Source organism: Leiobunum rupestre, chromosome 10, assembly GCF_980474605.1.
Source record: "Leiobunum rupestre chromosome 10, qqLeiRupe1.1.hap1, whole genome shotgun sequence".
In the NCBI taxonomy this organism is placed as follows: Eukaryota; Metazoa; Arthropoda; class Arachnida; order Opiliones; family Sclerosomatidae; genus Leiobunum; species Leiobunum rupestre.
Genome location: NC_143393.1, coordinates 44,052,076 through 44,078,201, shown reverse-complemented (window position 1 = coordinate 44,078,201; position 26,126 = coordinate 44,052,076). Strand labels below are relative to the sequence as shown.

The window sequence follows — 26,126 nt, the reverse complement described above, 5'->3', positions numbered from 1 at the left end:
GATTTAGAGAAAAATAAATATTTAATTATTTTTTAATGGTTATTATTAATTTCTTCGTACTCATTCCTCGAGACTAGCGATTACTAAAGAAGCGTTAGTGCCGCCAAATCCGAAAGAATTGGTGACAGCAACGCGCTTCCGGTCTGAATGTATCCAATCCTGGTTCGAACTGGTTACTATATTGACGTCCTTGGCTTCTTCCAATGGCAATTCCAAGTTTAAATTGGGTGGGAGAACAGCAGAATGGCAAGCCATCACGGTAAAAACAGCTTCGACGGCGCCAGCCGCGCCTAACAGATGGCCTGTCGCGCCTTTCGTGGACGACACTCGCAAGTGAGCCTGATGGCGTGGGAAAAGCTCTTTTATAGCTCTGATTTCTATTTCGTCTCCCTTCGGCGTTGAAGTCGCGTGGGCGTTGATGTAGCCCACGTCATCGGGCAAGACGCGAGCTTCGGCGATGGCCGCTTTCATGCAACGGTAAGCTCCCTTTCCATCGCTACTGGGCGCGGTGATGTGATGTCCGTCACTGGACAGTCCGTATCCGAGAATTTCAGCGTACATCTTGGCTCCTCGCTCTCTGGCGTGCTCAAAGGATTCCAATACCAGTATCCCGGCGCCTTCACCCATGACGAAACCATCCCTACTCGTATCGAACGGTCTGGACGCTTTGGTGGGGTCTTCGTTGAAATTGGTGCTGAGAGCTCTCATGCGGGCGAACGCCGCAATTCCTAGGGGTGTTATTGCGGCTTCCGAACCGCCGCAAACCATGACCTTAGCGTCGCCTTTTCTTATGAAGTTGAAGGCGTCACCGACAGCGTGGACTCCGGTTGTGCAGGCGGTAGAGACGCAGTGGTTTGGTCCTTGAAAACCATTCTTGATACCAATGTGGCCAGCTGCCATATTGCACAAAATTTTCGGTATGAAAAACGGACTGATCCTGGAGTAGCCTTTCATTGCGAGCGCTTGACTCGTCTGGCCAACTTCCTCCAAGTCAATCATGCCAATTCCAACCGCGACGCCCGTATTTTCTTTGTCCTCCTCGTTTACGGCTACCCAATCCGAGTCATGCAGAGCTTCCTCCGAGGCGAGGATGGCATACCTGGTAGATAAAGACATGTTTTTCATATCAGATTTTGAAAAGTTTGATTCAAGTGTCTCGGTAGAGTCAGCCACATATCCAGCAACTTTACAAGGAATTCCATCAAATCCTTTGCTTGTCAGCTTGGTAATTCCGCAGCCAGATCCAATCAAATTTGACCATACTCGAGGTACTTTGATGCCCAATGGACACACGATACCCATGCCCGTTACAACCACACGAGGCAACATTTCGTTATTTTTTAACCAGAAACTTGGGAAAGAGTCAATGTCTGAAACGAGAGTCACATACAACAAATTAACGTGACAATTAACTTTACTACAGATTAAGTTTTGTATGAAAGAAAACACATCAGATAATTTTCAAAAATTTATGCAATTCTGAATTTACCAAGACAAATATTTGCATTTGTTTCAAATTCTATATACTAAGTACGACTTTTCAAATATTACAGAGAAAATGACTATTTAGGATATTTCAACACCAAGTTCATTCTCCTCTTTTTCTATGAACTTCTTCATTTCTTCTTTTTCCTTTAAGAAGTCTGCTTGCTGGGCTTTGAGATTTTCGTGAAATGCATTAAGGCGTGTATTTCTGATGTTAGCGCAATATTCATTTGTCATACTAATTAAGGTATCCATTCTAGTTGGGTTTTTCGTAGTTACACCTAATAAAGGTGGCTTATAATCAATTTGTAGCTTCTTTACAATCCAATTAAATCTCTCCATATCTTTTTTACGCAATTCTTTTAACCACTTATTTCTTTTCCCTATTGCTCCATTTAAAATGTGTTTTATAACTTTATCATATTTTTGTATTCGCATGTGTTCCTGAAGCCGGCGTATTGTTAAAGTTTTTCCGGCAATTTTGCATTCAATCGAATTGGTATCAAATTTATGTTGCTGTATGGAGGAAATTAGTTGAAATTTCTTTAACTCTACTATTTCTTTGCGGGAAGCCATTTCTAAAGAAAACAGACGTTTCACATTTTCATCAGCATCTTTCAGTTCTTCTGACAACTCAAAATTTAATTTAGGTTGAGAATAATTGATCTCGCCAATTGTTTGATCCAAATCCCCAGAGTTAAAAATACTGTTTATTTTCTCGGGGACTGTGTAGGAGAAGGGCAATTTTGTAGTTGGCCATACTTTGTTAATTCTAATTTTCTTAATATGGCGAACAAAGTTTCTCGAGCCATAATCAAGAATATGATCGTTTCCAAAACGTGAATTGAAGATCAAGCTACGTCCAAAAGCTGTACACAATGTAGTTATCTTCATTTCAACTGCTCAAACGTGCTGCAAATAGATTGGTTAAGATTTATCACGAACTAAGAATTCCACTGACAATCACTGAATTAGATATCTTTTCGTTACTTTTACATTTAAACTAGCAACTTGCAATTTAAAAATTAACCAAGGCTTAAGAAAATCTACATACAGCAGATTTTAATCAGTTACTAGAATAATACAATAGGCCTGATTCCTTAAAATCATATCAAAATATATATACGAACCATTAAAGAAAACTTGTGAATGAAATAGTTTAATACTTTCACTCTTTAAAATGCAATATAATATAAAACGGTTACACAATCAGTTTTTTTACAAAAATAATAAAATGTCGTACAACGGTACAATGAAATATAGCGCCCTCTTTACTTCGTGGGGGGGAAAAAATGAGCGCTAACTTTAAAATTTTTAAAACGCAAAAATTTACAAGTGAAGTACAGAAGAATAATCATTAAAAAATTATTCATTTTTTGGTATGTTTCTTCCTAAGGCTATATGGTTTTGAACTTCTTTTTATAGGCTGAAAAATACAAAAAAAATGTTATTTTACATTTAATTTAACCATGTTTATTAATAAGTATAACTAACCATCAGAGGGGATGGATCATCTTTCGGTGGCTCGCATAATAATTCATTACTGGCGGTATACAAGCGTCGCCTAGACGAACGCGTAGTAGAATTTGTTTGGGGTGGTTCAGCTGGACTCTTACTGAATACATTGCTTACTTTCTCTAAAAAAAACAACAGGAAATGTTAGTAGTACAGACATTTAAAAGATACGATTACACACTTAAATACTTACCAATGGAGTACTCAACAGTCTTTTTAATAGAATTATAAATTGGAGATTCTCCCATCATTGTATCAAGGACAGCCAAGGGTGATCTTGATGCCTGCAATTTTGCTGGAACTTCAGTTGTAGTTGGGTTTTGGCTTTCACTTGAGCTCTGAAAATGAACAATAACTTTTTAAACCTGAAGTGGAATTTTGGGTCAAAAATTCATAACACACGTCTTCATCTGATGTATTAACATCCAACTTCATCTTCTTTACTCTAGTTCTTTTAGCCCGAGTTGTCGCTCCAGTTTTAAGCACCTTTGGAGGACGTTGAAAGTTTTCCTATAGAAAAATTACAAATTGAGCGTGGTTACGAATATTAAGATTTTTTTTTTAGCTGAGCACTCACTAAATCATCTAGTTGCAATTTGTACTTTCTAGAGTTTTCTTCCGCTTGATTTAATTTGTCACGTAAATCAGTAATTATGTCATCTTTATCTTTGATTATTCGCTCAAAATGTTTCAGCTTCTGTTCACTAGATTCCTCCATCTTTTTAATTTGGTCAGATAAGTCATTAATTTCTGACATTTTGTCAAGGAAGATATTCGTTAGCTTGTCAAATTCAACACTCTTCTCATTATTTTCTTTGTTTACAATTTTCAACTTTTCCATTGTTATTGACAATTTATTCTCCAGGTTGTTGACTTGTTCTTTGTACTCCAAACTAGCGTTGTTAACCTTAAGATTTTGAAGCTGTTCATCGTCTATTTCTTCCTGTTCTTTATTTTGAAGGGCTTTCTTGGCTTCATTTAATTCTATCTCAAGCTGCAAAATATTTCCAATCAGCACTTCCTTTTCTTCTTGACAGCGGGTTAATTCTGCTTCAAGCACTTGCAGTTTTTCTTTCATCAGTGACATTCGTTCACATTGCTTAATATTATCACTCTGACGGCTAATGGTATTTTCAAGTTCATTCTCCAATGAACTTATCTTTTCTTGTTGAAATTTCCTTTGCTCTTCAGAGTAAGCCTTGACTTCTTGCAAGTTTCTCTCTAACTGCGATATATTTTGTAGTCCTTCCTCTTGAAGAAGAGTAAGTTCTTGATTAACAGTTTTTAAATCTCGCAATTCACCCTCAAGTTCCATGTTATTGTTTCGTATGTCTTCAAACTACATGTGCAATAATAGAAGTATATAAATTTTATTGTCAAACTAAACTCAAAATATACTTGAATAAAATTATTTGTAAACATTTAAAAACACCTTTTGAGAATCTAATTGGGCTTGCTGCTTTAAATTATGAATTTCTTCTCCAAGTTTTTTAATCTTTTTTGTGGCATAATCAGTTTTTGAGTTGCTCTCCTCAAGCTGAGCAAGTATGGACTGGTTGTTCTTTCTTTCAACCTCAAGAGACTGCAAAATTGAACAAATTTAGAAATAGGATTTAAAATTTTGACACCTTATTTTACTAATCAAACCTCAGATGTTTGAAGGAGTTGACTTTGAAGTTCATCAATCTTTTTCTTCAACTCATCAGTCTCCACTTTAAAATTCGAAACTTCCGATTGGTTATGATCAGCAAGTTCCTTGATCTTTTTCTGCAGTTCTTCGTTTTCCTTTTTGAGACTTGAAAATTCCTTCAGAAATGATTAAAATATTAGAGCCAAGTCAGTTTTTATATTATAAATTTATACATATCGATCTTCTTCAATGCTCATGATCGATGTGCCAAGATCGCATGTTGATTTATCCACTTGCATGCTCCTGTCAATCAATTCAAGACTCTCCTCGTCCTCACTTTCATCTTCACTTTGTGAATTCTTATTTTTAGCTTTCATCTCGGCAATGTAATTTTCCAACAACTGTGTACGTTTGTTCAACATAGTTTCAAATCTTTGTTCACGTCTTGCAAGCAGCTCTCTGTAACAAAATTTTAAAAATTTAAAAGAAGATGATATTAACTACAAAAAAAACCAGAATCACCATTGGTCTAAAGATAACATTGAACAATGTCAGTGGTAAAAAAGATCAACAACATTTGGGGAAACTAAAATATATTTATTTCAGTAAATTCAACCGGTACTTCGTCTGATAATCTTAACTTGTAACTTTGCCTTGAAGGCCCAACGGAATGTTTTAAAAATTAAAACATGATAAATTATAAACACCCAACAAGGGAAACAACCACACGACACAAAAATAAACCTACTAAAAAGGACTCAAAAAAGGAGGATGTTCACAATAAGTTAGATGAAAAAAAAAGGGAACAGGGAAAAACCAAAAAACCAAAAAAAGGGAAGGCAAATACTAAAAAGGGAGAGGCAAAAAAAAACATCAAATGCTTGAAAACAAAACTCAAAAAATTTGATATTAAATAGCTTACTTGTGGTTCTCTTCAATCGTCCTTATGTGATTTTGGAAGAATTCAAAGGCTTCATCTTTTGTTTTTCCCTCAATGGTGGCATTTTCACGTTCAAGTTCTTTGACTCTGGACTCTAGGGTCGCAGCTTTTTCTTCCCAGGATTTGATATCATCCAACAGCTCTTGCATATCCAACTCATCACCATCATCTTCAGAACCATAGGAAACATCATAGTCATCGCATTCTTCACCTTCATTTACTTTTTCCATTTCAACATAATTTTGGGCGTCAGGGATTGTACAGACTGATTGTTTTGGGCATGCTTGAGCAATGCTGGACCAACGTCTGTTACTCTTAACCCAGAAAGTGGTCAATCTTTCAGAAATGGAAGACGTGAAGTTTAAGATTGATTTCTCAGTTTTATCTTTGGTGATGACCTTAAAAACAAAGCCAAGTAAAATAAGTCCCATTTCCCAAATATGCTTTTCTTTTGGAACTTATACTTGTTTCGCGAGAGCAGAAAACTTGAGAACCTTGAGGGTATCATCAAACATCAGAGCATTGGGAGCAATATTTACAATCATGGATGCCTTTCCTTGCCCATTGAAAAATGACTTAAATAATTGAGTCAGTTTACTATCTCGATAAGGCACAAGGTTCTTGTCCCTGAAAAGATTTTGATATTAATCAAAAACAAAGGTATTAAATAGTCAGGAAAAATACTTCAATGACGATTGGTTATTTTTCAACACATCAATACATCTACCCAATACCATCAGAGATGTATTGATACTTCCAGCTTCCTTTAGACGCTCTCCTGTGTTTTTGGTCTTAAAAACCCTTTCAGACCCTGCCAAGTCGCAAAATGACAGGCTAAAACCAAAACACATTAGTGTTGGCTGAAAACATTACACTAGAAAAAGCTTCGTACTTATTGACATATGCTAAATCAGGTTGGGATTTCACAACTCTAATGAGGTAAATGGTGAAAATGCAATGGCTGCGACTAGAATTTTGATTCAATTTAGTGGCTGCCATATGAAGATTTTTACGTCCCATAAACAATAATTTTTGAGCTTCCTGCTCAGATGCTATCCAAATTTTTGTAAGTCCTAAGAAATATTTTTTTAGAAATAAGTTTAAAACAAATTAATTAATGTACCCAATTTAATAGTTTTTAATACCTTTAATGTGACTAAATCCTTTGGAGTCCTGGAACAAGTTCAACTTGGGTCTTTTTTTGATATCTTGACAAGGACTTAACAAATCAAATAGCTGTTCGTTGTATATTTCAGCAAAGGAAACATATGGTAGATATTCAGAATCATCTGCAATCTCATCTGGGAGGGTTACTTTAGAATCTGCAAAAGACATTTGAGATTAAAAAAAGACTGAATAATTATAGATAATTTAAATAAAATTGCTTACGGCTTGAAAATTCTGTGGTATCAAATATATTAACAGATTCTTGAGATATCGCACTAACGCTTTCTTGACTGTTATAAAATGCTGCCTATAAAAGAGAAAGAAATTAGTTATGACCTTAAAACTTAAAATTTTAAAAACTTACCTCATTTATCCCACTCAACAATTTCTCCTTGTACTCCAAGTGCAACTCTTGTTCCTTTGGAGAGAGTTTTTCAATCTCAAAAGAAGAAAAAGGTTTATATTCAGGACTATTCAGCAAGTGTTTTTTCAGGCTTTTAAAAATGACTTTTAAAGCAGAGGGAATTATTCCAGGAGATTCTTTGGTCCCTTTTAATAAAGAAAATTGTTTACAAATCAACAGATCCTGTGTGAAACTTTAACCCTTTATTACCTTGGACAGTATACGTTTTCCCTGAGTTCGTGGCACCATAGGCAAAAACTAAACAATTTAGTCCAACTACAAAATTTGTGACAGACTTTTCAACTGCATTAGAGTAAAATTCCTTTTGTCCACATTTTGGTCCAAATATTTTGCTAAACGTGAATTTCGTGCTCAAACGATTAGAATCGTATGGGTTATTGCGATATGTTGCTGAACAAAGTGGAGCTTTTAGTATTACTTCTTCTTTATTGGGCTCAATCTCAACGCAATTCTTTAAATGCAAAATGAAGTTAATATTACTTAGAGTATTAGATAAAATAACACATTTTTTACCTGTGAATCACCACTTTTCATTTCACTGGAAGTAAATGGACGAATTCGCAAAAATACCTCCATCTTGTTATTTTCTTCTTCAGTAAACTCTTCTACAAGATTTTTACACAAAGTCGAGTCATCACTCTCTATGATGGGTGGTGGTAAGGGTTCTTGATCATCAGGGGAAAAAATCCTACATGGTTTAACAGCTTCCATTGTACCGTAATTTACTTAATTTATTTTTACTCCTTAACTTGGAAAATTAAATTTTAATTCAGAATACGAATTTGGTTTCACATCAGATATGTGAGTCCCAAAATCTCCAACCACACCAATCAAAAGTGGTCCAATTGAACATAAAACGTTATAGCCAAAACTATTGACGAGCAACAATATTTCGTAGTTATTGATGAACATACAATAATAACATTGATTACAAATATTTTACCTAAGAGGCTAAAATCAACGTCGGACTCTGAAACTTCGAAAACCGTTGGTGATCGAGCGACTTTATACTATTTCAATTATTTTGCAAAAACTACGGCAACCAATCAACGTGAGGCCTATCATGGTGAGGCTTTAAAAGCCGTATCAGAAAGGGCTGATCAAAAGGGAGCCGTGTGTGGTATTTTACTTAAATAATATTACTGAATATTAGAAATTCAATGTTTATATTTAAATATATTAATATTAGTTACAATATAATATTAGCATTAATATTATATTAATATTAGTATTAATATAATACGTCGCTAGCTTTCTCTCTCAGTGTGGTATTAATAGCTTCGTCCGGCTATACCGACTTGGTCGCACGATTCCACCAATTACTTCTCGGCCTCGCCCCATCAAGGTGGTATTGGAGCTCCCTCACCACAAGGAGAAAGTTTTTTCCTTCGTCCGCCAGCAGCACATGGATGACAACTCGTATCCCTTCGCTGCCCGCTCTGATTTTACCCCAAATCATCGTCGACGTTTCATCAAGGCCAAAGACGAACTGAACGCGAAGATCAACGCCGGCGATCAGGGCTGGACTATTCGTAACTTCAATGTTGTAAAGTGGAACCAACCCTCGCTTCCCTTGCGTCCGCTTTCCAATCTTGCCAACGGTACGGTCCCAAAGGCGTCATTTTCTCATCATCCTCCGCACTCTCATGGAATTTCGTCGCCTCTTCGTGTTAGCTCCCAGAATTTCACGTTTCCTACTCTGCAGCCGGCACCTTTCCAACGTTTTCAGCCACCACCACTCCAGAACTCGCCAGGATCATTTCCTTACTACGGTGCCTCTTCATACAGTGCATGATGTTCCCCAACTCTCGTTGCTCCCGGAACTCCAGACAACTCAACTTTGAACTATCCCCTAGTTGCCTTTCGTCCTTCTCGACCTACCTACGTTAAATGTTTAACGGACCAACTGTCCACTTTATACCATCGGACCTCCGACGCTGTTTTAGGTTTGCCCCCTGATACTTCCCCTAGAGTCTCTAATGCTCTCTTTTGTAATGCTGGTGGTTTATCGGGTTATAAAATTGATGAACTGAACTCGCTGATCCTAAAATTTGGAATAACTCTTGTCGCTATTACCGAAACTTGGTGGAACAAAGACATTTCTCGTGCTGAACTAAACATACCAGGTTTCTCGCTGTTTCGCCACGATCGTGTTAAAGACCCTATTGGGGGTGTTCGTCGCCCTCATGGAGGTGTTGCGCTGTTTATCCAAGAGTCTCTATTGGTTCGGCCTTTTAACTTTCATGATGTTGCTATTGACTGTTCAATGGGCACTGATCTCTATGGTGTCGAATCTGTCGCAGTCCAGGTCGTAACCTCCGATCTAACTATTGTTATTTGCGTTATATATCGTTCGAATAATGCTCATTATCACAACCACGCATATGTTATTTCTTTAATCTCTGCTCTTTGTTCTCATTGTGACGCGAAGCGTTATAGTTTATTACTCTTAGGAGACTTTAACTATCCCTCTATAGACTGGCTTAATAATATTCCGCGTGTAGGTGCCTGTGCCCAAACGAAACTCTTTTTTGATTATATAACTGAATCCTCCCTCTCCTAGTTTGTTAATTTCCCAACTAGATCTGGCGGTGCACTGTGTCGCGACAACACTCTTGATTTAATTTTTTCCTCTGACCCCGGTCTGGTTTCGAACACTTCTCTTTTTCCTCCTTTGGGTACTAGTGACCACGGTATTATTTTCTTCAATTTTGCCTTGCTTTGTAAGGCTCCCATTTTTCGGCCTAAACCTAATTTTTACAAAGGGAACTATGACGCTTTTAATGACTTTCTTTCACGTATTGATTGGTCTCTGACGCTTTCCCGTGATTCCCTTGCTGACTCTTGGGTTGCCTTTAGTTCCCTCTTAACTGCCGGTATTTCGTCCTTTATCCCATTTAGTAAGCCGAAGCAGCGTAATAATAACACTAACCGCCGCTCTGCCTTAAGCAGAAAAGCTAAATCTATTGCCTGGTGTCGCCTAAATCAATCTAAAAAACGACACGCTTCCCAGTCAATTATCTCTGGACATGTTGCCTCTTATCGTAAGGCTCGCAACGGCCACACTAATCACTTGCGTAATTTGAGGAGAAAATCTGAGGCAGCTCTTTCCAGTCTCGTAAAGGTCAACCCTAAAGCTTTCTATTCTCACGTCAATCGATTTCGCATTACTCGCCATAAAATAATTGAAATTAAAAAATCTGATGGCTCCTCTACGACTTCTTCCTTGGAGGCCGCCAATGTTTTTAATCAGTATTTTGCCTCTGCTATTCAACCTCTGCCCTATGTCCCGTCTCCTTCTTGCGCTGCCCCTCTCTCTACTTTTGACAAATTTACCTGTACGCCAGCTGATATTAGTCGTCTACTTGGGAAACTAAAATTTGACAAGTCTCCGGGCTCCGACGGTATTCATCCACTCTTATTACGCAATTGTGCCGCTTCCCTTGTTTTTCCCCTTTACCTTCTTATTTCATTCTCCTTCTCGAATTGTTTGTTGCCTCCTTCTTGGAAGGAGGCAAATGACACTCCAATTCACAAAAAGGGTCCCCGCGATCTTCCATCTAACTTTCGCCCCATTTGCGTTTTAAACCAGGTTCCTAAATTGTCTGAAACCTTGGCTTTTGAACAGCTGCTTAGCTTCCTCTCTTCCTCAAAATTTTTCAGTAATGCCCAGCATGGCTTTCTACCTAAACGATCCTGTCTCTCTAACCTCCTGCCTGCTTCTAATCGTTGGTCAAGTTGGCTTGATTAGGGCTTCACCGTCGACGTAATTCTTCTGGATTTTAGAAAGGCGTTCGACTCCCTCCCCCACGCCGCTATTCTTTCCGCCCTTCTATCCCCAATCGCCACACGTTTCGCCGCCATGTCTCTGCCTTTTTTCATTTTAAAGATACCTCTCGCGTTACTTGATTTTTAACCAATATTTCCAAATTTACTCATTTGTTTTCGTCTCTCCCTTTATTTAATTTTTTTTTTTAATTTTTTTGGTTTTGCGTCTTTCTGTAGCGATGTTCAAACAAAAGCCCACCTGAGGCTTATTGAGCAATTATATAAACAAATAAATAAATAAACTAAAAATGGCGCGCGTATGAACCAGTAATACCATCTGCGCATGCGCGTTTCTTTCCCCCGTTTTCCCCCTAAGTTAGATCGAACAGGCCGGCGCCAAATTCTCGGAACTCAGCACAAAGAAGCTTCACGAGCAGGCGATTCAGCATTTTGGAGAAGGGGTTCACTTTCAACCCCTCCCGCAAGGGGACCTCTTGGTCTTTCCGAAAACCGAAGATCAAGCAGCTATTATTCGCTCTTCGCGCGCTTTCGGCGAATTCAAATTTGAGGTAGAGGAGTCTACGCCCGCTTCGACGGTGGCCCTTCGGCGCATTATACACGTTCCGTCGGATTTAAAAAAAGGAGATATAGAAGACGCGCTTTGCAAAAAGAACGTGTTGTTTAAGTCAATCCGACGTTTGGGAGGTCGTACCAACACATATGTCATTGGATTCCCTAAGAACAATATTCCTACGATGATCTTTCTATACAGCATGAGCTTTGTGGTCTTGTAGTATCACCCACGTCCCCTTCAGTGCTACAAGTGTCGTCACTACGGTCATATCGCGTCGAAATGCCGCACTCAGGTGACCCACGAAATCGGTGCTACGTGCGGCAAGGATCATGCTTTTTATCCGGACGCTAGGTGCACGTCCATCGAATACTGTGTCAACTGCAAAGGGTCACACAGCTCGAAGTCGAAGGCTAAGGAGAGAAAAAAAGGTTCTAGAGGTTCGTCGCACAGAGGATGTTACTTTCCGGGAGGCAAGAGCAATAGTCCGACAGGGGACATATGCTCAAGCTGCCACCCGCCACAGGAGTCAAACCCCTCGCCGTCTCCCAACCCAGTGGCAGAGCCTGCCGTGTCCACTGGTGCTGCGGCCCCGGTGTATCTCACCGCTGGTGACCTCTCTCTACTCATCGTCTAGTTGGTGGCTGGTGTTGCAGAGCTCTGTGAAAAACTTCATGGGCAATCCAACAAAAGGGAAAAGTTGAAATCCTTTGTGGCGGACTTTACTCACAAAATGATGGTGGCTCATTCGGCACCCAATGTGTCAGATTTCCCACCGTTGGCGTCTTCTAAACGGCCCCCTGATGACTTAAGTTCCTCTTAATGTTCTCCAATGGAACGTTCAAGGTGTTCGGGTGCGACTTCCAGAAATTCTCCATATCTTTGGGGAGCTTCATCCTACCGTTATAGCTTTACAAGAAATTTTCCTCTCAGCTTCTGCCACCATCAACCTCCACTTCGGCTTTTACGATGTATTTCGGGCGGACCGACAAACTTTCCCTCCTCCAGCGACCGGGGAACGTGGTGGGGTGGCGGTCTTGGTTAATAAGACTGTACAGGCGATTCTTCTGCCACCTCTAGTTTGCGACGGCGTTGAATCCCTAGTTTTAAAACTTCTCTTCCCTTTGGGGTGGATCACGCTCTTCAACATTTACGACCCCAGGGGTAAGGCACCCAAATCATTTTTCGATCAGCTTTTTCGTGGCGTGGACACCCCAGTTATTGTTCTTGGGGACTTTAACGCTCACAACTGCCTGTGGGGCAGCAATAAAACAGACGCCGCGGGCCGCCGCATTCCAGCTTGGCTGGAGGACAATGACCACATAGTCCTTCTTAATTCTGGTGAAAACACCCGACGCCCATGTGGTGGCACGGAAGGTGTGCTCGATCTTGCTTTCGCTAGCCGAGATATAGCCTTACACCTCCCTTGGACAGTTCTGAACAGTGGGACCAGTGACCACCTCCCAGTACTACTCGGACAAGTTAGCATGGATTCACTCCCGTCGCAAAGGGGCCCAGCCTTCTGGAAATATAAAGAGGCAGATTGTAAACGTTTTCGCATCAACCTGGATGCCTCCCTGGGTGAAGATCCCTTAACGTCTCCTTTATCAGGCGGCGTCAGAAACGATCCCCACTACAAGGGGGGTGGTCCCTCATCCCCTCGCCCCCTCCTTGGTGGGACTCCTCTTGCGCGGCCAAAGCCAAGACTGTCCCAGCCGCTCGTAGAAAGGCTCAGCGCTCCGGTTTCTCTTTTGTTCAGATTTCCTACAAGAAAGAACGAGCTCTTTTTAAACGCCTCATCAAGGATAAAAAAGGACAGTTGGAGACAGTACTGTGCCAGGCTTCACGATCACACTCCTCTGACCCAAGTGTGGTCTCAGGTTCGATGGCGCAAAATGGGGTCCTTACCTCGTAAACTTATCACCCTTAAAACTGGCGCTGACTTCCTTACGGACCAGAAGGAAGTCGCGGAGTTTTTGGCTTTGACTGCCTGCTCCGACATTCACCCTCCTCCGGAGCTTCGTCCTGACCAAGAGTATGTCTCAGCTTCTTTCCTGGCTAGCCCACCTACCAGTTACAATGCTCCTTTCTTCGAAGAAGAACTCTATGGCGTCCTCTGCGGTCTACACAACACTTCCCCAGGGGTGGACAATGTATCTAATCTGATCATAAAAAACTCTACCCCGGCCTATCGTGGGGCACTCTTGGCGCTCTACAACCGCCTCTGGGCTGAAGGGGTGATGCCTTCGAGGTGGAAACACGCTATCTTACACCCGATCTTGAAGCCGGGGAAATCTGCTACGGACGCTACCTCTTACACGGACATTGCTCTTCTCCCAAATCTGGGGAAAATCTACGAGAAACTGGTACTTGGTCGGCTAGTCTGGTATCTAGAGCTCAACAAGGAGCTCCCTCCGGAACAAACGGGTTTCCGAAAAGGTCGTCATGCCACTGACAATGCGATTCGTCTCGCTTCTGCGGCCAGCTGCGCTCTGGCCTCCAATAAGCATTGCCTAGCGGTTTTGGCCTGGAGGGCAACCTGCTGCGGTGGGTTGAAAACTTCTTGGCGGGTCACACTTCTCAAGTTCACGTCAACGGTGAATTTTCGGCAACTTTCCCGGTTCAGAGAGGACTTCCTCAGGGCAGCGCCATTAGCCCTATCCTATTCAGTGTCATGCTGGATGGGATTCCTCCGCTCTGCCCAAAGGCGGTTGATCACGGGGAGCACGCGGATGACATTGCCGTCTGGACCAGCGGCTTTGACTGGGGGAATCTTTTCCGGACTATGCAAGTCGTTCTTGACAGGATCACCGACTACGGCGCAAACTGGGGACTAAACTTTCAACCTCTCAAGGGCAATTTTATGACTTTCTCTTGCGACAACGTCTTTCCGGCGGCCCTCACTCTCACACTGGGCCATCAGCCGCTCACTAAGGTATCCACCTACAGGTACCTAGGTGGTCTTTTCGATGACCGTCTCTCTTGGATTCCCCATATCGAGGACCTTTCCTCCTCTTCGATGAAGAGACTAAACCTCCTGCGAGCGGTTTCGGGTACCCAGTGGGGTGCAGGTCGTAAGGTTTTGCGGCTTCTATACACACACCTGGTACGCTCCAGACTGGATTACTCAAGAAACTAGACAAAATTCAAAATGCGGCCCTTCGAGTCATCCTCGGGACTCCACCGTCTTCTCCTATCAGTTTAATGGAGGCCTAAGCGGCCATTCCACCCTTAAGCAACAGGAGAGACTATATGGACCTAATCACCCTTGCTCCATGTGGGGTGGCGGACACTCCGGACTTCTACCGCACTCTCCTGCGCCGGGACCTTGCTTCCTTGGAGATTTTGGAGCATCGCTTCCCAAAGAACAGGCTGCCTTTTCTACTTAGAGCTTGGCGCCTGGCTCAGGCCTGCAATCTTGATTGGCTTTTCCACGTTACTAGTCGACACCTTGTCACTGCGGCGACCCCACCATGGACCCCTCCGTCGGCGACCATCATCTCGCGTTGGCTCACCAGTCCTAAGGATGACAATAACTCCGAACAGTTACGGCAACTGTTTTTCGCAACTCTCGAACCTCACCCGAAGGACGCGATGGTTTTCTACACGGACGGTTCGGCTTCCCCCGATTCAGGGGTCGTGGGTGCTGCCTTCGCAATTCCCTCCCTCAACATTGGTGCGGTTAATTTAGTGGTCTCAGGTCATCCTATCAATCGGGTCGAGTTATTTGCCATCCAGATGGCTCTCTCCTACGCGTCCACACATCTGCGTTCGCCGGTAGTTGTCTGTTCCGACTCTAAAAGCGCACTCACCCAACTGCTAAGTCGGTCTATGGATCCGGTGGCCATCTGTATCCAGGAGCTTTGCGATAATTACCCGTATCCGGTTTCTCTAATCTGGTGTCCAGCACACGTGGGAGTTCCCGGAAACAAGGAGGCCGATCGTCTCACCTCGGTCACTGGGCTCCAGCGCCCTTCTAGAGTGGACTTCCTCCTCTCGTCTACTCTTATAGAAATAAAGAGTGCGTGTCGTCGGGCTCTCTCAGCTGAGTGGAGTACGGACTGGCAGACCAGTAGGGTAGTGCGGCCTCTTCGTGAGGCAAAACCCTTTCCTGGCTCTAGTACTATACTTAACTTGAAACTCTCGCGCAAGGACGATACCCTTCTCTCGCGACTAGGTTGTGGTCGCCTTCCCACAAACGCGACCCTACACCGGTTCAACCTCAGTGTGACGGCCACTTGCACTCACTGTGGAGCTATCGACGATGCTCACCACATCTTATTCACCTGCCCCTATTACACTGGGCATCGCTCAGCGCTGGTTTCAGCGCTCCAGAAGCGCAATCTTTCAAACACTCTAGTGGGAGTTCTTAAAGCAGTACATGGAGGTCATATGGACATAATTATTGCCACCTGTGCTATTCTGCGACGTGCAGTGCATTGACATTCTGCTCGGTTTCCTTATTTTGTTTTCCTTTGTTTTTGGTGTAATTCTACCATTTCTACAGTGTACTTCGAGCTTTTTATTATTTTTCTTTTTTGTTTTGTTTGTTTTTTAATTGTGCACCTGGTGTGAAGGCCCCCGCTATATACACCAAAAACTTGTAAACCTTTATTCCGACCCCCCTTCTAAAAATAATAATCCGCAAGGGGCGCTGATGTCATACACATCTTTTGCTCAATGCTCATAGGTTAACACAGAAACGTCAACGAATGAGATGGCCGCTGTAGCGCGAGACATCAAAGTTGGCCGTGGTTTAAGTGTCGGCGATTGACGGGGCCGATAAAGCGCGGTACGCGTGATCGAAGTTGGCCTAAGGTGCAGTCACGCGCAGTCGCATTAATTTTTCTCGCGCTCTTTTTCAAATTCGTTCATATTTATCAATTTATAAAAGTTAGGCTTAGCAAAAATAAATATTATATATTATCTTCTCTGAATCCCTTGCCTTTCTACGCCGAAGCCCAAGACCTGGAATTCTTTTTCGTTTTGTTGAAAACGTTAAAATAAGCAATGCCTGGGGACTCAAGCCAAAAGACCGCTAAATGCGGCAAGTTACACAGAGATGATTCGAACGTCTGCCGTGTGTGTGGTTCTGTGGACTGTGCTGCAAATAAGGGTAAAAATCTAGACAACAGTTGGATTCGATGTATTTCGTGTCAATGGTGGTATCATGCTGAATGCGTCCAAATTGAACTTTCGGAAACTAGGAAAATCCCGCGTAAAATTGTCAACTCTTTCCGCTGTCCCTCTTGTAGAAGTGGGCCTACCGAACTTGTGGGGGTGAAGGATACCTCTTTGGAGGTGGAAACTAAGCGTGGTCTCCCAACAGATCTAACTTTTGACAGTCTTATGACAGCCTTAGATTTGGTCGTTGCCCGACAGATCTGCACTCAACAATCTAAGATCATGGAAAGACTGGATTTATTGGACGAAGCTAATTGTTTATCATCTCAGAATATGCAGAGCTTTGTAGCTAATATGCGGGAGGGCATTATTCGAGACCTGGAGGCCAGAGATGTGGCATTTGATAAGCGTTTTAAAGATATTGAAAAAGAACATAACCTATGTAAAGTAGAGACCGTAGGCCAGAAACAGAACGCTCGACTTCTGGCTAGTAAGCTGGATTCCCTTCAGCTAAAGGTTGAAGAACAAAATAAATTGATTGCTACTCTGCAACACAAGTCAAGTCTGGAGATTGCTGGCCAAAAACTGAATCAGGCCCCAGTAGAAAACTTAGTGGCCTTCGGAGTGGATTTTGACGACATGGACACGCCAGAAGAGGCAGAAAACTGGCTAAGAAAGAATCTGGAACTAGAGGAGACTTTCTCTTTTTCCGTCAAAACCAGCACGCGCTTTGGCAGAGGCACAGAAAGAAAGGAGAAACCGGTACTTATTTGTTTGGATAGCCACGAATCTCGACAGGTCATACTACAAGCAGCTCCTAAGTTGAAGACTAATCAAGTCTTAGAATTCAGTAAAGTTCAGCTGGCCCCCGATCGATCCTTGGAGCAGAGGATGTTTTCTCGAATGCTTATGTGGAAAAAGCGGAGGGCTTTACCAAAATCTACTGCTAAGGGTTCCAATGCTAAAAAAAACTTGAAGGTGGGCCTGAATTCTGGGAATCAGGCCCTTCTGGTGATGTCACCCACGGACACGGAAAAGACTCTTCCCAGCAACCAATGAGAGTGCAGGAGGACGCCCTAGACGATATATCTTTCAACACGAAGATAAGTCGCGCACAAGTTTTGAACTTTAGGGCAAGGGAAACAATGTGTAAATATGTAAATAGCTCTTTCGGAAATGTTAATATGTCTGTGAATGACCCTGTGGACCGAGATCATAGTGCTGAAGTTCCTGTAGCAAAAAAATGGTTCAGAGAAAAATTAGGAAGAGAGGGAAAAGGCGCAGCCAGAAAACAAAAACATCCCTTTTCTTCCGTTTTGGCTATCTGAATATACAGGGTGGGGCATCGGAACAAAAGATGCAGGAGCTATCATCTATTATATCAGGAGATAAGCTGACTTTCTTTGCGCTAGCAGAAACACATCTACGGGACGGAGCCAATCCTAACTTACCCAAAGGTGTGCAATGGCTAGGAAATAACCGCCAGGACCGTGAGAAGAAAGGTGGAGGGATTGGCGTTATGGCCCCTGTTTCTGTGCCCCTTACGCTACACAAAACTTGCATAGACCACATGTGGTTCTACTTTGAAAATTTGCCAAATAATCTTTTTGCTCTAGTGTATTTTGCTGTGGGAATTTCTACAGCAGCCAAAACGTTGAACAGTCTTATCTATGAATGCCTCAGTAGGGACGTCACAGAAGCAGTCATGAACGGTTACAAAGTCTGTATAATGGGCGATTTCAATGCCCATATTGCGGAGTGTGGGAAGGAAGATTCAAAGGGCCGGCAGGTGAAGCTGTTTGCTGAAAGTTTCGGCCTAATAATGGGTAACTTGGCTCCAATTTGTAGTGGAATGTATACATGGCACAATGAGGCATATCGTACAACAGTAGACTACTTTCTCTATAGCGAAGAATTAGTAAATTTCTTTACGAAAATGGAAATCGATGAGCTTGGTGAAAAGAGTGTTGGTAACGACCATAACAGTCTATTTTTGGAGGCAATTTGTGAGTCACCACAAGTTGAAGTTACAAAACCCAATTGCCTCACCCTGGAACCCAACCCAAGGACTTTTTGGGAATTGGATAATGAAGAAAATATGAAACTATTCCAGTTGGCCATGGAAGAGGCTATGGGAACGAGTGATCAGTCGTATGAAAATTTCGTTCAATTAATGCTAAAGTCAATGGAAGGCACGTCAAAAAAGAGACAGCCAGCCCCGCTCATTAAGAATAAGATACTTCCAAAGAAGTGGTGGAACAAGTCAGTTGGGGAAGCAATCAAACTTGGAAAAAGGGCAGCAAAGACCCACAGACTAGCTGTTGCTAGAGGAGCAGATACTAACTCTGTACGAGACCTCTGGTTTGCCTATAAAGCCGCAAAAGCCAACGCGAAATACGTAGTATCACGTGAAATTAGACTGGTGAACTTAAAAATGGAACGGGATATCGAAAAGGCGGCCAAAAACAAAGGAAAGAAGTTCTGGCGTTACGTGAAAAAATTGAGGAAGCAGGGGGTGGTGGTAGAAAAGGCTTTTAAAGGAGTTAGAGCGAAGAATGGGTCCCTCTTGTGGGAAAAGAAGGCGGTGGCTCTGAGAATCACAGAGTATATCAAAGATCTAGAGAATGAACTACTCAGCCCCACAGTCGGTCCCACCACTCCGTCCCTCTCAACTAGCTGCTCGGGCACTGAAGCGAAAGATCCCCTTTGTGACGATGAATTCTCAGTTATGGAATTAAATAAGGTGCTTGGTACTTTAAAAACGGGGAAGGCAGCAGGCCCAGACGGAGTCTACTCTGAAAGTCTGAAAGCTCTTGGTCCTAACGCTCGCCTGTCTCTGTGTAGTATATTGAATTCTATTAAGAGAAGTAAAGTGGCACCACTATCCTGGCTTTGTGCACGAGTGACTCTAATCTATAAAGGGAAAGGCAAAAATGCTCTGGAGCTCGACTCCTACCGCCCCATTGCTGTCACCTCAGTAATGTATAAGGTGTATGCAATGTTACTGAAGAATCGCCTTACTAACTTTCTGGAGGAAAATAATTTAATGTGTGAGCCCCAAGGAGGTTTTCGAAAGGACCGACGAATAGGCGATCATTTGTTTGTCATCATGCAATTAATTGAATTGACCATGAAAATGGCTCTACGCCTGGAAATTTCTTTCCTGGATCTGAGGAAAGCTTATGACAGCGTCGATAGGTCTAAACTGTGGGAATGTCTTTCCTCCAAGGCTATTCCTATTACCCTGAGATCAGAAATTGAGAGTCTGTACAAGGAATGTAACTACACATACTATCTGGAGGGGATTGCGACGTCTGAATTATCGAGTAGGGTTGGTTTACGCCAAGGCTGCCCGTTATCTCCCACCCTGTTCACAGTATACCTTGATGACCTAGCCCAGTCACTACAAGTTTCTGGGTATGGAGCTAAACTTCCTGGGTATCCTCCAAAAAATAGGGAACTCTGTGTGTCTTGCCTTTTTTATGCGGACGACATTGTACTCTTCGCAAATCACCCTGACGACCTGCAGAAGCTACTTGACATTTGTTCGGCCTTTGCCAAGTGTAGGAACTTACTATTTAGCATGGATAAGTCAAATACAATGTCCTTTTCTACACAGCCTGTTGATGAGTGGTCGTACCTTCTCGACGGGAAGCCAATGGAGAAGGTGAACAAGTACAAATACCTGGGCATTACCATTGATAGTACTGGTCCTTTTTTGAGTACCATGGAAAAGATAGTGGCTGGAAAGGGAAACGCGATGCGGTGGGTAGTTCGTAACCTAGCCGAGCAGTCCTACAACAAATACTCGGTCAGCCGTACACTTTGGAAGAGTGTAGCCGTACCAACAATGACGTATGCAAACGAGGTCATTTGTTATTCAGCCATGACTAGGGAGAGGCTGGAGAGATGCCAGAGAGCGGTAGGCAGAACGGCTCTAAATGCAGGCCCATTTGCGGCTAATGCCGCTATAGATGGTGAGATGGGATGGAGTACAATGGCAACCAGAGAAGCTCGCAGCAAATTGAAATTTCTGGGACGCCTCAAATTTATGGATGCTAGAAGGATAGCTAAGAAAGTATACACATACATTCGAGACAATGGCTCTAAAACGGACTGGTCTCGAGCAATAGAAAGAGTGGACCGGCAATTATGACTGAGCTCAAAGAGATACAAGGCTACCTCTTATAAGGAATGGGTAACATGTGTGGAGAAAGAGGTACAGGAAGCCGCACTGATATCATGGAAGTCCCAAGTACGTCAGAAAACAAGCCTCGGCTATTACAAAGCTAAAGAAAAACCGATGAAAGAGGCATGTTATACTGGGTCGTGGGGGCAGCGGTTTACTCTTTCAAGCTCGAACGGGTGCCCTACTAACCAGGGAACGTCAAGTGGAATTATTGGGTTCCGAAGCCTTATCCGCGCTTTGTAAGCTATGTGGTCAAGTGAATGAGGATGTTTACCATGTTCTCCTAGAATGCCCAGAAACGGAAACTGACCAAGCGTGTAACAGCTGGCGAGCAGAGCATTTTGGGTGCCCCTTGGAAAATATTCTTGGTCTTGCAGGGGATGTTTGGGACTTCAAGGTGATCCAAAAGGTGTTAGAGACTTGGCAGAAGAAGAAAAATTAACTTATTTGACTACCCTAACTTCTCTGTTTCCCGGTCTACATAGTACTTCCCCCTAAAATTTATTACATAACGTTGTATATTACTTTTTCCTGTTTACGTTTTCCTGGTTAATTTTCCATTACCATTACCTTTTATTTTTACTACTAGTGTATTATTGTATAATTAATGCTGAGCTCCCATTGCAATGGGAGCTCAGCATTAATTATACAATAATACACTCCATGGAGCCGCCCTGTTACAAAAGGGTGTACTTTGTACGAGCACGGCCCCCTGCACGCGCTCACGCTGCTCGCGACGATAGCGGCCCCGGCGATCGACTGAAAATTGCGAAAGTGAAATTAGTTAACTTTTTTCCTACATCGACCTTTGGCGCTGACGTAACAACTAAGAAATGGCTGGAGTATATGGCGAAAACGTTCCAATTTTTAGAGTTTCATTAATTATTACTAATTGTGTAATTTTAGGGTTATAATTTCTTTCCGTAATCTTTAAATTACTTATTAATAAATAAGTAAAATACGTTTGGATATTTTTAAATCAAAATACGCGCCGAGAAAACCAGGGGGCCTATTCTTGTCTCGGTTACGACATAACGATTCCGCCTTATCACTTCGCCATACCGACATTCGAGATAACGACATTCGCTTGGAACCTTATTCTTGTCCCCCTGTCGCTATCAGAAATGTCGTAAAAACGAAAATACCGCCAGGCGAGTTGTGACGTCAACATCCGGTGACGTGCCCCTCTAATCGTCCAATACGAATCGCACTTATTTATTTCTGTCGGCTGCTGTAATATTTTTGCGTTTGTTTACGTTTTCGCAGTTGTCATTTTTGTTCTTCGTTGGTAGTTTTTTTTAAAATAACATTGAGTCGCGCCACAAAATTCTGCGGAAATCTAAAGGTTTTAATTTTAGAATACATGGAGGCTAATGAACGTTTCGTTAGCCGTAAGTTTGATGCAAACTGTACAAACGAGGCGTACAGTACACCGTGATGTGCATTAGTCTTGTCCAAAGGCTTAATGCTTGTTGTGGACCGTACTGGAGGTGCAGTAATTTTTTTGGAATAGAAATACTGTTACTTCTATTACTTATGCATAAATGTTCCAGAGTTTGGCTGACTGGAACTTCCCAAACTAGAACTAAGACAACTGAGGAAGGTCGAGCAAATGCTGGGCAGCTCTCGTTTATTGAGCGGCCTAGGGGGTACATTTGGCCACTACGAAGTACCAGAAGCTGGTTTTGGGGTAAGTATTCTTTCATGAATACATTTCATGGTAACATTTCTTGATTTTAACAACAGATAATTGAAGAAAATGGATGCGGCATTGGCTACTTTAGATCAAAGTCCCGCAGCTTCTTCAACAATGGCTCCTCCATATTCAGTCACTATCGCCCATTCTTCTCCCACTGGCTCCCATTCCCGCAGATCTCCAAGATTTAATCATAGTTTACCAGTAGCGTCTGTGAGTTCTAACAATGAATATAAAGCCCCAGGAAAGGAAGGTGTAGCTCCGTCTAGTGGAACTTTTGCACCTCTCGTTTTCAAAGAGAGACCTGGTTGCGGTAACCGTTTCCAGTTACTCTGATTTGCTTTGCCGGAAGTTTCTAGCTTGGCCAAAACACGCGGCCAATAATATCAATCCTTCCATTCCTGGGGCTTTATATTCTTTGGTTCTAATCACTCCCAAGGTAAAAATATTTCTTCAGCTGCACGAGGTAAGTAGAAAATCATTTACTTTTAATTTAAAATTTGGAAAAGATAATTTGGCTTAAACCGTTTAAGGTCGCAACCAACAAAGGCAACAGGGCCATATGCAAGGGCTCAACAATTTCTTGAGAAAATAAATTCAAATCTTGATAAGCAAACTAAGATAATGGAAGATCAGTTGGAAACTTGGTGCCATATAGCTAGTTCTCAAAGGGGAATTTGTATTGTAAAAACTATTTGAGTTTCATATGCTTAGTTTTAAAACAAAGTAAGTGAAAATTTCAAATTTTTTATTTTGAAGAATCTTTTACAATTTCACTAATAAAGTTTTGAAAAGAAAAATAGTTGTTTTTCTGTTACCTATACACCCTCATACTTACCTTTATATTGAGAAGTTAATACTCAAAACTTACCTTAGGAATGATCTCTAGAGTTCTTGGTTGCTAGGTAACTTTTTTCAAAGATATCTTGAAACCATTGATGCCTTGTATATGTGGGCATCATGAGTACGCCCAGGAAACTTGGCTTTGACATTCAAAATTACCATGTCACAATCGCAAACCTATAAAAACTATGTAAATTTTTGAATGTACATGTATATTATTTAGATATATAAATAAAGCTTACCAATTGCACGTTTAAGGAATGGTATCCTTTCCTGTTAATGTACAAATGTTCACGATAATTTGAAGCAACATTTGCAATGTGCGTACAATCTATTGCAGCAATGGCCCCCGGGAAATCTGGTCTTCTCCATAAATCTATACGCATTGTTAAATTAATATTTATCTGCTATGAGAAGATTTGATAATTACCTCAACTTTGTGGCTTCCCTTTACTCAGTGGAAATTTTATCCATTTTGGCATTAAAATGCTATTTATTGCATCGGTTTCTTGATGCAGACAGCGACTGACCGTGGCCCGACTGACATCAAGAAACAAATTTTTGTCAACTAGCTGCTTTCTGGTAAGCACAAAATCGAACAGCCACTAACGCCTAATGAACCATATAATTATTAAAACGCTAATAATTACGAACTTTAATTCTTAAATTCATGGCTCACCTTTGAATCTACAGGGAGATCCGTAACTCTTACGTTAGACGCGTTTGACTCTAACGTCGCTTTTAGATGCTCACAAATCTCTATTACTAAATACTTATCTAGGTGAAATAAACTTCTAAACTAATTTTCCGAAAGTTCAAAAGCTTTTGATCTATCTCTTAGAACTCTCTCCCACCCCAAACTCTTCGTTTCTTCCATTTCTGACCAGTGATGTGCGCGCTCGTATCTTTGGATACTTTTAGGATACGAGATGATACTTTATCCAAAAAATTAAAATTAAAATATACGATTTTGATATGATCTTCTACATTGCAAAATGATCGCGATAGAATTTTGAAGAAATAAATTCGGGAGCGAACTATATTTTAAAAGATTCTTCTCTTACCTAGCCTAGCGAAAAAAAAGAGCGGAATAGAGCTAGTGCTTCCATTTTTTGTATTAGAAATTACACGATAGATTTTTTCTGGTTTCTCTTCAATTTTGTTTGTATTTTAGAGGAAATATTTTAGCGCCATCTAGATATGCCGATATACACTATTTGAGCGGCGAACGTATCTCACGTGATACCGAAATATAGGCAAACCCGAAACAATGTTAAGTGATAGAAGGGAGAGGAGCGGTCAAAGGTCGCGCCGTTTTTCTGGCTGTTTTTTAACGGGTGGGGGGATAATTCCCTCTATCCCTAGGCAGACAGAGGAAGGAAAGCAAAGACTGATTCTAGCGATAAAAAGCTGCGCCGCGTAGCCTGAAAGGCGATTTCAAAACTAAAACTAAAACTTCCAAAAGTTATTTTTCCCACCGTCCCAACTCCCACGCAGTTAGAGTGTCACGTGTGTTGCAAACTGGCAGCGTGGGCTGTGGCGATGCAATAGCTTTATTTATTTTCCATAATTTAGTTTTTGAAAATACGAAAATTAAGATCGATTCTAATCCATAAAATCAAAATCAAATATTGGAGGGTTTACTATTGAATTAATAATAAAAAGATAAAAATTGAAATATTCATTTTAATACTTCGAACTTTTGATATGAAAAAATTTGATTCTACTTTCTCGTGAAACGTACTTGAAATATTTTTAAATATACTTTTCAAAATAATGAAAACTAAAGAAGTGTTTGAAATGATACTTATCTAAATCTTTAAAGATTTCTTCTGAAATTTTTCAGGCAAGGGCAAAAAAGAATTGAAAATAATTGAAACTCTCATATCTTAAAGAAATTTGAAAGATCGTGAAAAAATCAAAGGGCCAAAACTGAATAAAATGAAAGATTGTGAATGATTTTGTCGCCATCTATGCTCAAAAATATCAAAAATAAAATGATATTTACAGAAATTTCAGAGGGAAAAAATTGAAAGTATAGTATAGCTGCTGCCATCTATGTAAAAAGATACGAAAAAGATAGATAGAAATTTATTTGTGCATCACTGTTTCTGACAGACGCTAAAACTCAAAACATGCGAGCTGTAAAGCAGCCATTTTGAAAATACCGCGATTCGAAGCGAAAAATGACGTCATAACGACAAAGAAACGCGATTCCGACATCCCCAGCCCTGTCGTTATAATTCGCTGGCGATACGGCGATGTCGAAGTGAGTTTTGGAGACAAGAATACGGTTTTCGCCGGTCGATGTCGTTATGGCGATATTTTATCGATTCCGCCATAACGACATGCGTATCGCCAAGACAAGAATAGGCCCCCTGAACTTAAACCATTTATGGTTAGGCTTAGCAATAAAATGTTACCACTCAAAATATTGAGATATTTATTAAAAAAAAAATTTGAAATGAAAACTTACATACTTAAAAAGTGTTATTACTAATTGTTTGTTACAAACTTCTCCAAATTCAATAAAACAGTTGGAAAAAAACTTCACTAATGCAAATTCATCGCCATTGAAACGTATGTTAAACTTCCCGCCTCTTTGATAGATTCCGGTTGTTACACCAGCGTTCCAAGCGACGGAAAATCGCTGTCGCGAAAATACATGGGGAGGAAATTCTTTGCCGGGGCCGCTATCGTCGCGAGCAGCGTGAGCGCGTGCAGGGGGCCGTGGTACGAGCGAATAAAAACCTTTGAACCTTTGTCGTCTGAAT

The 26,126-nt window shown here is 41.4% G+C and overlaps 4 protein-coding genes and 2 long non-coding RNA genes across 6 annotated transcripts; 2 read left to right on the top strand and 4 right to left on the bottom strand.

The window, feature by feature from the left end:
* Positions 1-2: 2 nt before the first annotated feature.
* On the bottom strand, positions 3-2,681 carry LOC149926012 (3-oxoacyl-[acyl-carrier-protein] synthase, mitochondrial). The gene is made up of 2 exons (XM_090161953.1): positions 2,616-2,681; positions 3-1,370 (listed from the first exon to the last, which is right to left on the bottom strand). The coding sequence occupies exon 2, from the start codon at positions 1,327-1,329 to the stop codon at positions 61-63; it is 1,269 nt and encodes a 422-aa protein (XP_090018079.1). The 5' UTR covers positions 1,330-1,370; positions 2,616-2,681; the 3' UTR covers positions 3-60.
* On the bottom strand, positions 1,497-2,724 carry bonsai (28S ribosomal protein S15, mitochondrial). Its single transcript, XM_090161954.1, has 2 exons — positions 2,616-2,724; positions 1,497-2,397 (listed from the first exon to the last, which is right to left on the bottom strand). Exon 2 carries the CDS (start codon positions 2,377-2,379, stop codon positions 1,567-1,569), a length of 813 nt encoding a protein of 270 aa, XP_090018080.1. The 5' UTR covers positions 2,380-2,397; positions 2,616-2,724; the 3' UTR covers positions 1,497-1,566.
* Positions 2,629-8,149, bottom strand: LOC149926010 (uncharacterized). The gene is made up of 17 exons (XM_090161952.1): positions 7,675-8,149; positions 7,351-7,612; positions 7,102-7,286; positions 6,960-7,044; positions 6,716-6,892; positions 6,463-6,643; positions 6,255-6,404; positions 6,035-6,197; positions 5,553-5,968; positions 4,864-5,089; positions 4,648-4,806; positions 4,433-4,582; positions 3,578-4,339; positions 3,403-3,510; positions 3,194-3,338; positions 2,980-3,122; positions 2,629-2,911 (listed from the first exon to the last, which is right to left on the bottom strand). Exons 1-17 carry the CDS (start codon positions 7,870-7,872, stop codon positions 2,855-2,857), a joined length of 3,567 nt encoding a protein of 1,188 aa, XP_090018078.1. The 5' UTR covers positions 7,873-8,149; the 3' UTR covers positions 2,629-2,854.
* Positions 8,150-17,867: 9,718 nt separating this feature from the next.
* On the top strand, positions 17,868-20,780 carry LOC149926009 (uncharacterized). Its single transcript, XM_090161839.1, has one exon. It carries the CDS (start codon positions 17,868-17,870, stop codon positions 20,778-20,780), a length of 2,913 nt encoding a protein of 970 aa, XP_090017965.1.
* Positions 20,781-22,078: 1,298 nt separating this feature from the next.
* Positions 22,079-23,204, top strand: LOC149926008 (uncharacterized). Its single transcript, XR_016477003.1, has 4 exons — positions 22,079-22,303; positions 22,367-22,503; positions 22,560-22,975; positions 23,043-23,204. It is a non-coding gene; the product is annotated as an uncharacterized LOC149926008 (long non-coding RNA).
* Positions 23,205-23,619: 415 nt separating this feature from the next.
* LOC149926007 (uncharacterized) lies at positions 23,620-24,351 on the bottom strand. Its single transcript, XR_016477062.1, has 3 exons — positions 24,032-24,351; positions 23,783-23,964; positions 23,620-23,728 (listed from the first exon to the last, which is right to left on the bottom strand). It is a non-coding gene; the product is annotated as an uncharacterized LOC149926007 (long non-coding RNA).
* Positions 24,352-26,126: the final 1,775 nt, after the last annotated feature.